A 12,762-nucleotide genomic window follows, 5' to 3' on the forward strand; every position below is an offset into this window, starting at 1 on the left:
TTTGCAACATGACAAATAATGAGTTCTTAATTTGTGTATGGGCAGGGAATGAGATTAAGTAGTGCATGCAGCTTGTTTATAAAAAAAAAAGAATAAAACTTGTCTTTTGGTAGCCCCATCCATCCATGTCTGTGCATGCTCAGGGATTTAAAATTGGTCACGACGTTCAAGAATTCAGCAAATTTGTAACCTCTGTGTCGACCCTCACTAAAACTGATGAAAGATCCCTGGCACGATATGTGCAGTGTGGAGTACAAACACAGCAGTCTGTAACCTTTAACCCTTGCGTGCTTGTGTAATGAGGGCTGTCAGGAAAGCCATGAGTTTGACCTCGCACCTCAGTGCAAGGTCACAGGTGAGGGTTAAGGTCTCGGCTGAGACTTTAGGGCTCAGACTGCCCGACAAATAGCTGTAGGTGAACATGAGTGCTCAAACATGTTTCAGAGCGTTCAAAACAGGTCTGCAGAAATCGCTGAAAGGTTACGAGCACGATGTTCATACAGTAACATACCTGATGAGCACACACTGGTTGTTCGAACGCTTCCACAGCGATCTGTAGCACTCATTGGCTATGGCGTAGATGTGGGGTGAAATCTCCCCAAGGTGATGTCGGCTGTATCGCCCAACGGCTGTGTCATCGTACAGATCGGCCAGACACTGATATGGGTTCACTGCTGCTAAAATAGAGCCAATATATGTCTGCAAATAAAAGAGACAAAACAGCGTTTAGTTAACACACTTGATAAATGTTTTCTGTGTGTGGATGCGTGCACGGTCACCTGCTGTCTACTCACTTACTTTACTGACCACTGATGCAAATGGATTTGATTGGTCGTTCAAATTCTTTGATTTGAATAGCAAATAAGTGCAAATCTACATTTAAACGGTCAAACAGTCAGGTGAGTTCATGACACACTTCACTTCTGTCACTCCCACATACAAATATACAATGTCACGTGCATTTTTAAAAACCTCTGTGTAGTGTTTCTGGGAGTGTCTCTATGTATGTGTTTGTCCCGACAAACTGAGTTAACGTGAGTGTGTGCTGTTAAAAATTAAAATGAATTTCATTGTGTATAGGATACAAGACCACATGTAACATACAAGCTGTTACAAAACTTGCAAAAAGGGACATTTTTAAACTTTTTTCATGTGAATAAAACAAAATGAAATAAATTGTACAGAAGGAAATCAATGAAAATGTAAAGCTGCAATCAGATGCAAAGTTTAGTATGGTGGATACACAAGTGAAGAGCTCAAATGCAAAAGCCACCAAATTGGACCTCTGTCAAAAATGATATAATTATATTAACCGAATGCTCTCAACACGTATTATATGTTCATCAAATACTTTAATCCACTTTATCAGTGCCCCTTAATGTGTGGATCAATTTCTTCATTCTGACTTTTATCATTTGCAATGTTTCTAGTTGCATCTTTGCAACTTTTTATTATGTCCTATTCAAAGTGAAGTTTTTTTTTGCCAAAAGGCATGCATGCACTAAGGCCCCATTTACACTGCATGTTTGAAGCGACTCAATTCCAACTTTTTTCACTCATGTGGCACAAATCAGATATGACTCAGGAATATGTAAACAGGAAAAAAAGTGCATAGATTTCGAAATTCTCAGATCAGTTTCAGGCCTCATTTATATGTGGAAATAAATCGCATATGAATATGACACATGCGTTCGTGGACAAATCTGAATATTCCAGTGTCAAAACATGTCATACATCATTGAAAAAGCAAAGTTTCAAATGACATGAACTCTTGTTACAAAAACAAAGCTGTATCATGTATTCAAAGATTGTATAATCATTTTATCTGTGTCCATTGCATATTGATAAGTTAAACTTCCTCTTTGGTTTAAGCTGTTCCTGGTCTGTCTGCACGTCTACCTGGAATTGTTTCACCAAGTGTTTAGTGTAAATGCTGATATCTGATTCAAGTTGCTTTTAAAAGAGGATGTAAGCGGGTCGTCTAAACAAACAAACAAACAAACAAAAAAACTGATTTGGTCAACAAATCGGAATTAGGCATCTATAGTCTACATCTATAATTACTGACTAATAACCACTTCATTTTAATCAAAGTTAAATTACTGAAAAATAAGAGCCTGACCAAAAAAAGCTTATTTAAAAGAAAGCATGTCAGTGCACTTATGGCGCTTTTCCATTGCATAGTACCCCACGGTTTAGTTTAGTTTGGGTCGGGTCAGCTTAGTTTTGGGACCTTTTCCACTGGGTGCAGTACGTAGTACCCGATACTTCTTTCGTACCACCTCGGTTGGGGTTCCAAGCGACCCGAACTGATAGCAAACGTGACGCGAAAACACTGTAGATCACTGATTGGTTTGACAGACTCGTCACTACAGCGTCATCGCTATAATGTAAATATTAGCTTTACCTTAGTGCTAGCTTGCTGTCTCGAGGAAAAATGTTGTCTTCTGTGCTTTGCTAAATTCCCAAACTCCCTTTTAGCGATAAAAAAACATCCACAGGTTAAGAATCAGGGACAGCATAACAGTTTTCCATTCTTGCAGTTTGTGGCGGAACATTCGCGACGCACACGCTCGCATATATGCTTAAACGCAACTTCAATGAGGCTCAACGGAGCGCCGTCGAATGACGCCACCGGTGTTTGAACAGAAATTGTCATGTGAGATCGAGGTAGTGATCAACGCGATGAGCAAACATCTATTTGTGGTGGCCAATTTTAATTTTGTGGCGGACTGATAAATAAATGAATGTATGGGAATGTACAACAACGCTCTCACGTGTATGATGTCACAGCATTATGCAGCGCAAATATAACGGCACGCCTATAATCCCTCCCACTACGAAGTGATACTAAACTCGATGGAAAAGCTAACCACGCCAAAGTGAGGTGAGCTAACCCGACCCAGACTAAACTAAACCGTGGGGTACTATGCAATGGAAAAGCGCCATTAGTGGCCAATCACAGTAAACACGTTTATGGTAGTTGTAGGTGCCTTTTTTAGAACTATATTCTATGGGAAGTAGGCGTTATCCACACTGTTTATGTGCACCGAACGCCCTTGCGTTTTTTACCCCTGCCGCACCACGCGTTTTTGAAGAAGAGCCATTGGCCAAACGAATGAGGGGAGAGACGGGCTTTCCGTTGTGGTGACAGAAGACTGCACTCACCTGCGTGTTTGTGCACCTCTTACCTTCGATCAAGGTCAGAGCAAGAGTGAGTCCTCTTTTAAAAGTTTCTGCTAATATGACAGTTAAAAGCAAAAGAGTGCTCACGCTTCAATATTTGATTGACAGCTGCCTCGGGGGTTGCCTAGCAATATAAAAAGCACTGCTCTTTTTTTTAAATGATCAAAAAGGGCAGTGTGGCGCCTTAGTATCCAACAGTTTAAAATGCGTTTGGTGTGATTGGCCCCTTAGAGGGTTTTGCTTCTTACCCTTTAACTCTTAAAGGGTTAGTCCAGAAAATTTACTCACCACCATGTCATTCAAAATGTTGATGTCTTCCTTTGTTCAGTCGAGAAGAAAATATGTTTTTAGAGGAAAACATTCAAGGATTTTTCTCATTTTAAAGGACTTTAATGGACCCCAACACTTAACAGTTTTGATGCAGTTTAAAAATTGCAGTTTTAAAGGACTCTAAACGATCTCAAACGAGGCATAAGGGTCTTATCTAGAGAAACGATTGTCATTTTTGGCAAGAAAAATAAAAAATATGCACTATTAAATCACAACTTCTCTTCTTCCTCCGGTCCTGTGACACGCCAGCGTGAACTCACGTAATTGCGTAATGACGTCGAAAGGTCACGTGTTACATATATGAAACGCACATTTGCGGACCATTTTAAACAATAAACTGACACAAAGACATTAATTAGTATCATTCAACATACAACAACGCCGGAATGGTCCTCTTTCTCCAAACTTGTAAACAATGGGGCGGAGTTTCGCATACGTCACCCATGACCTCTTGACGTGATGACGTATTACATGAAGTCGCGCTGGCGTGTCACACGAATGGAGGAAGACGAGAAGTTGTGATTTAAAAGTGCATATTTTTTATTTTTCTTGCCAAAAATGACAATGGTTTCGCTAGATAAGACCCTTATGCCTCGTTTGAGATCGTTTAAAGTCCTTTGATAAACTTGACTGAACGAACAAAGAAAGACATCAACATTTTGGATGACATGGTGGTGAGTAAATTATCTAGATTTTTTAAAAGTGTTTTTCCTTTCAAATGTTCACGGCGGTTCTCCATTGATGCTATGACATGAAAGTGTCACTTTTAGATACAATTCAAAATCAAATTTGCCCCACTGTATCCATGAAGAATAACCACAGCATTTTAACTGAACTTCCCATTATTGTTTATGAGGTTTGTTGAGTCAATTCTAAAACACGGTAGTTTAATATAAACATGAATAACTCAGCTAAACAGTAATTCTCCCAGTAGCAAACAGAAAAGGTGAGAACAGTACGCAGGTTTAAGACAAACATTAAACTGTCAGACATTTAATTTTACGTCCTTGGCAGAGGAAAACCCTTTTCCTTAGACACAGGTGTTATCAGTTTCCTCAGAACGGACTGGCAGGATTCCCTACTTTTACAGAAGGATGAAGTCATTGCGGTTCTGTGTAAAGAACAAGCCCCATTACAACACACTTATGTGCACACTTCTTATGAAAAGTCTTAGGGAAGAGTTTGAAAATAATTGCTAACATGCATTCTGCACTGTACATTTACTGTATGCTGTTTATTAAAAATCAAACATTATTACGTGAAATGGTTGTTTTCTAGCCAATAAAATGCTATGTTATCCTCACAAACTGAGTATAATGTATGTTCTGTACACTACTTTAAAAGATTGGCAATCCAATTGTGCAAAAACAAAGCAACATTTTTGTGAGCCAATCATTTATTTATTGCACAGTATTATTTGATGGCAGGTGATATATGCACACTTTGGCAACTGTAATTTAGTAATGCACGTAGCCCACAGCAAACATATTTCCACATTCTTCAAAATAGTAAGTAGTATGTTTCGCACAAGGCTGTAGACTTCCTGTCTGTGAAAGGCATGGACTGATGTCTGACATACTTCCCTAGAGACACTCAGATGCCATTCAGACAGGCATTTAATATCCATAAGCTTCTTCAGAAATTCAGTGGGGGAATACGGCAACCCTACTCTTCCCATAACCCCCCGGGGTGTGCTTCCAAATGTGCGATTTTAATAGTGTTACAACACACTTTAGGGATTTAATTGGAGGCGACATCACCATGTTTTAATTGTACTCAGTCCAGTGATGTTATTAATATTGTTATACTGCAATGCAGTATGATGTACCGTAATATGCATCTTTTAGAAAGAACGTGTGTGTGTGAGTTTTAATACGCAGTTGTTATATATTAAACATGCACAGACAGAAGCAGACATATGGTTGCACTTTAGGAACACAGCTGAGATTAACTACTATGAATAGCAATGCATAATAAACACACTACACACGCACACACTTTCGTCATTAAATCGAGTGTGTAGGGTGAGAGTTGAAATATGATCCAGCCCAACTAAGCAAAACTATTTCCTGCTACACACACACACACACACTGCAGAAAAAGAGACTAAGCAAGAAAAAGACGAACGAATGATAATAAAAAAAAGTTAAACCTCACATGCAAAAGAAATTTTCTGGATCACCAGACCCCTCGTGAGTCTGTGTGTGTGTTTGATGTGGAAATCTGCCCTTACATTTTCTGTCCAAATGTAACTCGGCAAAAACGTCCGCAGCTGTTTATAATCAGAGCGGGAGCGAGAGAGAGAAACCTCTTTGTGTTTTAAATGCGGTGGAATTTGAGCTTCATGCAACACAGATTCCACGAGACCTTTCACATACACTCCGCTCCATTTTCATTATGACTTCTGTGTTTTTAATGGCATGGTGAATGCCAGCGTTTATTTGTATTTAAAAACTAAATCACTTTAACCTCCGCGCTAAGTAAATAAACCTCTCCGAATTGTGTTTCAGATGCGTTTATGCGTCCAGGTTTTTCATATAACTCCTTATTAGCTGAATAAGGAAAAAGTGAACGCAGCACAGACCACCAAAAACAAACCACACATTGCACAAACAAATGGCACCCTAATGAGTACTGAATGCTCCCATATGCCACCAATTAGCCAATCAATTCTCTGGGTCTAAAAATGTGAGAGGGGTGGAGACGGCAGCTTTCTGTGATGTTAAATTTGAACATTTAAGCTTGGTTTCACAAACAAGGACTATGCCTTAGGGGCCATTCACATTATAACAATAAATATAATAATAAATATATAGTTAAAAAAATAGTTTTATATTAAATAGAATAGCGGAGTTCACAGCACAACTATAACGATAAAGATACAATGAACAATGAGGCTGTTTACACTTGGCATTAACATGCGTTTTCGTAGATCAAGTGGACAACGTTAATGTCAGGTGTAAACGGTGTTCAAAACGTTTTGAACGCGTCCACTTTCGACCACTTTCAACCACATCCAGAGGTAGTCGAAACCACTTTCGATCGGATCGCTTTGGAGTTGCGGAACGCAAATGTGGTTCAATGTGTTCGAACAGCCACACGCGACCGCCTTCTCTCCGCCCATTTATCTAATCTGAGGTATTAAACACAAGTTTTACGTCTTTTTTTGACTTCTGGCGTGAACTTACGGTGAACAGCGCTATTTTTAGCCTTTCATTGATAAAACTACTGCGGGTGTTCTCCGTAGTTTCGTTTTGAAAGCGTGAAAGTTGCGCGATCCTATTTCATCAATTGCGCTGAAAATTCAGAGAAAGCTCCAACATATAAACGTACAAAACACTGTGCAGCATGTATACTTGCTAAACAAGCATCGGACTCCAACATAATATTAGTTTGCGTCCATATAAACTCATAATTACTCCCGCTCGGGTTTGAATGACAGCAGAGAGACTCGCCCACCGTCTCACAGACCACCCCCTCACAGTATTCAGGACAGAAGCGGTAGAAAGTGGACAAAAGAGACCGATTTAAATACCAGGTGTAAACGTAATGTGTCTCTCTCGTCCACTTGTGATCCCATCGCTGAAAACACATCTTAATACCAAGTGTAAACAGCCCCATAATCGTTGGGATCACTTTCTGAGCGATTGTTTTCCCACCTGATAAACGATAAACCATTGACAGCCAATCAAATCTATTTGAACTTCAAGTGGGCGTGCACTTGAAATGACAGTTGATAAGCTCATTGCTGAGGTCTATAACATAAAATTACCTCAGGTATCCAGCGCTGATAAAGTTGCTGTGAAATTGACTCAGGGTTCCCACACATTAGTTACCTTCAAATTCAAGGACCTTTCAAGGACCTTTCCACGTCCAATACCCTCAAAATCAAGGACTAAATGTGGGGACACATTTCAAGCGAGAGCAAGGTTACATTGTGTTACCTTTAAAGATACATTGTTACAGTTCCCTTTAGAGGGAACTCGCGCTGCGTCACAGCTGTGACACTTTGGGTAAGTGCGTCTGAATGTGTATATCAAATTCAACCAATGGTGAGAATTAACAACAAAGACAAGGTAACGCGGGAGCCAGGAAGTATATCTCTATCTGAAATATTCCCAAAGACGGCATTACAGGGACACAGGAAGTATGGCAAGGGAGACACAGTGTCTCGTTCCCTTCTCAGGGAACAACAGTTACATACGTAACCCGAGGCGTTATCATGTGTGAAACACAGCTATGCAAAAAAGCATTTTTGTATGAATCAACATTCGCATACAGAAGATATAAGCATTTAAAGCAAACAGTTTATCACGTGTGCTTAAAAAGTCTAGAATTTTTATGATAATATCCTAAACTACACAGGGAATAATATGGATTTTTTTTCCAGAAAACTTCTTGCATAAAATAGATTAAAGCACTTTCAATGACCTGTATCTATGTATATTTTCAAAAACTTCCCAGGGCCTTGAATTTTTTTAGCCCAGATCCACAAACTTTCAAGGATTTCAAGGACCCGTGGGAACCCTGCTCTCATAATTTATTCACCCTCATGACATCATGATATTTTCAACCCAGCATTAAGTCAAAAAAGTACGAACCCAGCCCATTGGGTTGTTATTCAACCTATTCTGGGTTGTTTTATCCCATTGTTGGGTCAAATATAAACATTTTATGAGTTAACCCAACATCCTTTTTTGACCCAGTGCTGGGTTTATATTTTTTTAATGGCTTGTTCTCTCACGTAGTAAAGTATGGTTACTTTAACTTTGTGTATGATATGTCCTACAGTAATAAACTTGCCTTGTCTTACTAGACCAATTTTAAAACACACCATTTTCAGATATGAATTAAATCACCATTTTGTCCTTTCATGGGCTTTTCTTCCTTATAGGGACACGGCAGTAAGATGCGGGAAATGGTTTTGGTAATGTCGAAACAGGTGCTGTGTACTTTCTCATGGGAAGTGACAGTAAACCTGACGTTATTCTGATAACATCACATACCTGCAGACCACACCCACCTTACTCACTTACTCACAGATGACTGGACAACTCAGGCTGAAACTCAACCAATCACACAGCCTCATGTAAATCAGGGAGCTAGTGTGCGCACGTGTGTGACGGAAAGAGGAATTCCTGAATTAGATGTGAACACAACCCTGCCTGTTCAATTTTTTTGTGATTCGCTGTTTTATAGATAAACATATTCTGTGAAAATATAACCTTGATATATTTAATATTGACTAAGTAAGGTCATGTCAAAGATTTTAATCAATGAATGACATTAAATTTAGATGCTTATCAATAAGAAAACTTTAACCTGGATTTTACAGATAGTGTCACATATGGCACCAATACTCATCTATATAGCTGGCAAATATTATCAATCAGTGTGTCAGATTTCAATGTCAAACAATACATCAGAAGACATTGCAATACACTCTCCGATTATGTATTATTAGACTTGACTGAGATCTTTGGGAAAAAATGAAAATGGCTTAAGAGTCAGTCTGCAAATCTGGAACAAGACTAACTGCTTTTGGCATGGATCACATCCCTGGCACGCACTCACACACTTTCAACACAGTTGAAGCAACTCCAGACTAAAACACAGTACGCTCTTGTGTCACACATTTGTGAGGAAGGACTCAAAGAGAAAGAGAGGTATAATTAAGCAAATATATTTTACTCTGACACATTAATGAACAAAAAGCCATCCAGCCACCTGCACAGCAACCTTGTATCCATGACAATTACGTCTTTCCTTACATCTGAAACATTCGCACACTCACATGCACGCAATCATTTGTGCAAGTGCATGCTGTGAACACACTGATGGTCTTCATGAGTTTGTGTATTCAGGTGTAAGTGCGTTTCCTTACATAAATACTCTTCTGTGTGTAACGGAGCTGCAGGTTGTGTAGAATGGCCCCATCGTGCAGGTCCTGCAGGGTTGCCATGTCCTCTACCCCAGAAATACTGCTGCTGTGCATGGGATAAACCCTCTGCCTGCTGACGGCGTTCTGTTTATAGGTGTACACCTGCAAAACACACATTTACAACACATATAAACAGCACTGTAACTTTTACCTTTGTGCATGTGTGCATTTTTGCGTTTATATGTACATAAAGGTGATGAACGAAAACAGCTGCCCTATTGGCATGTCTCTGCGTATGCAAATCAATTGAATTCTGTATTTAAAGGGATAGTTCACCCAAAAATGAAATGTTGTTCATTTCGTTCCAAACTCGTAAGACCTCTCTTTATCTTCGGATGTTTTATATTTAGTCAGAGAGCTTGTTTGGCCCTTCATTGAAAATCTATGTACGGTATACTGTCCATGTCCAGAAAGGTGATAAAAACATCATCAAGTAGTCCATGTGACAGTGGGTCAGTTAGAAAGTGTTGAAGATTTGAAATTACATTTTGGTCCAAAAATAACAAAAATTACGACTTTATTCAGCATTGTCTTCTCTTCCGCGTCTGTTGTGAAGCGCATGCGCGAGACTAAAGTCACGTGACTGCAGTGACGCGGATGACGTGTTATCCTCAGACATGTTTGCGAAGTTTTTTTTTTCACACTTCCAGCGTGCGTCTCCCTCAGACTGTAAACTAAGCCTGGGCGCACAAAAAAAAACAGCTGGGGTGCACCAGATAACACGTCAGCCACGTCACTGCAGTCACGTGACTTTAGTCTCGCACATGCGCTTCACAACAGAAAATAAGAAAATGCTGAATAAAGTCGTCATTTTTGTTTGTTTTTTGGACCAAAATTTATTTTCAATGCTTCAACACATTCTAACTGACCCACTGATGTCACTTGGACTACTTTGATGATGTTTTTATTACCTTTTTAGACATGGACAGTATACCGTATGTAGATTTTCAATGAAGGGTCAACAAGCTCTCTGACTAAATATAAAACATCTTAAACTGTTTTCCGAAGATGAACAGAAGTCTTACTAGTTTGGAACGACACGAGGGCGAGTCATTAATGACATTATTTTCATTTTTAGGTGAACTATCCCTTTAAGTTTGCCAACCAAAACAAGCTTATATTACCATATCCAAAACTATATCACTATTACTATAGCATTTATTTAATACCATTTATTATTTTTTGCACATTGGTGATTGTTATATTGCTGATGTAGCATTTAAAAGCAGAAGGTCATAAATTATTACAGAGATATTGCCAGACTTAAAATGGTTTAAGGCAATTACTTCAAAGCTCTGGAATAGTAGGTCCTCTTGCTTTATAGCTATCTATAAATGTAACCGAAAGGCTCAATTCATGCCATATATATTGTCTGAAGTTTGTAGTGTTTTTATCATTCATCTCTATCTTTTTAATCCCTCCTGTGTTTGCTTTCAACCGTACAACACTTTGATTCAGATGTGTACTTATAATTAAAGACTGTGTGGACTTTGATCTCTTAACCGTGGTAAACCCACTGTAACGTACTGCTAACAAACTATAAGAACCCTTGTAGGTCACAAAGCAACCAAAGCCAGAAACTCAGTAGCGTGCTTAACAGTACACTACACATGAGAAAAAACAGACGCAACTCAAATAACAGACGTGACGATTGATGCATAAACACAAGTGAGTTTATGCTTCGTGTCAGTTCAGTGAGTTTGTGGACTTGCAGATCTCTTATCTGACTCCATGACAACGAACGCCCGCTAGCCTCTTCTGCACACGCGGGGATAGAGACATGTTTGTGTTTGTGTGTGTAAAACGAGAGCATGCCACCTGTTCACAGGTGTGTGTGGATCTGAGGTGCACAGAACAGATGTTAATTCCCGTGTAATGCATTCACCCCCACCCTCCGTCTTACCTGTCCATAGTCTGTGTTAAACACCACCACACCACCAGAACATGAATCCACAGTGCTGGGTACATAATGATCGTCCACCCAGAGCCAAACACGACAACCCTGCCAAAAAGCACAGTTGTTAGTAATATACTGAACAATAGGAAAACAATAAAAACATGTGTCATTTGCATTGTTTGCAACTGAAAAGCCCTAAAACATAACATAGTAGTTTTGCAACTACAGTAAGAGCTCCAAATCAATGAAAATCAAAGATTGTCAATGTCTGAGAAATATGTTTTCCTCTGGGAGGGTTTCCTGTATGTACAGGACAGGTCAGAAAGGTACTACTACAAATACCTCAAACTTATTAAAGACCAATTATCCTCTCTCTCTCTCTCTCTCTCTCTCTCTCTCTCTCTCTCTCTCTCTCTCCACACACACACGCTGATGGAAGAAACACATGGTGATCTGAACTGCTATGACTGCTTTTGAGGCCCCACTGAAACAGACACACATGAACTTTAACCCCATTCCCCACTTTACACATACACACACACACACACACACACACACACACACACACACACACACACACACACACACACACACACACACACACACACACACAGTCAGCATTGCATGAAACACTGGCACATTGTTTTCAGTCCGGTGACAAACTGCATCATGGGTATAGTAGTTGTATAAACTGAGCACATGTGCTAAAACGCAGTTTTCCAAATACAACACTTCTTTTGTGCTGATGAGACAAACTGGAGTAAAACATAACAAAAAGTCCACATGACGTAAAATTCCAATGTTAAACACATTACAATAAGGTTGTATTTTAACATTAGTTGATGTATTTTGCTAGCACAACTAAGATTAATGTTAATAAACACTAAAAACTACATTGCTCATTGTTAGTTCATGTTAGCTAATGCATTTACTAATGTTTACAAATACAACCATATTGTAAAGTGTTACATGTTAAACTGTGTGTAGATTTCATGTAGTAAATTATTTGAACATATACATGTAAATATAAACAATAAAACTCTTCTTTTATTTATAAAACATTTCCAAAGCCCTTTTCACACAGAGATTGTGAAATGTGTTAGGGATTTGTCCGGGGATCATTCGATTTTGGTTCATCCATACTGCCAATGATTTTCCGGAATGTGCACTTGGCAAATTTTACAGTTTTTTTTGCCCATTTTTTGCCTTTATTAACAGTGAATGAGGAGAAAGTACAGGAAGAAGAGAGGGGTATGGGATCGGCAAATGACCACGAGCCGGGAATCGAACTCGGGTCGCCGAAAGTGTGAAAGCACCGCATGTCGGAGTACTGCCCACTACACCATCGACTCCAATGGAAAATTTTAACCACAGCATCTTAAAGGGATACTTCACCGATTTAGCATTC

The 12,762-nt window shown here is 39.3% G+C and overlaps 1 protein-coding gene across 1 annotated transcript in view; it reads right to left on the reverse strand.

Moving 5' to 3' along the window:
• myo10 (myosin X) overlaps positions 1–12,762 on the reverse strand; it is a 70,558-nt gene that overhangs the window by 45,181 nt on the left and 12,615 nt on the right. The window contains exons 2-4 of the mRNA XM_065266556.1: positions 11,361–11,459; positions 9,401–9,559; positions 512–699 (exon numbers count right to left, since the gene is read on the reverse strand). Of these exons, the coding sequence (XP_065122628.1) occupies positions 512–699; positions 9,401–9,559; positions 11,361–11,459 (446 nt within the window). The remainder of the gene's footprint in view (positions 1–511; positions 700–9,400; positions 9,560–11,360; positions 11,460–12,762) is intronic.

Source organism: Paramisgurnus dabryanus, chromosome 6 (genome assembly GCF_030506205.2).
Source record: "Paramisgurnus dabryanus chromosome 6, PD_genome_1.1, whole genome shotgun sequence".
Lineage (NCBI taxonomy): Eukaryota > Metazoa > Chordata > Actinopteri > Cypriniformes > Cobitidae > Paramisgurnus > Paramisgurnus dabryanus.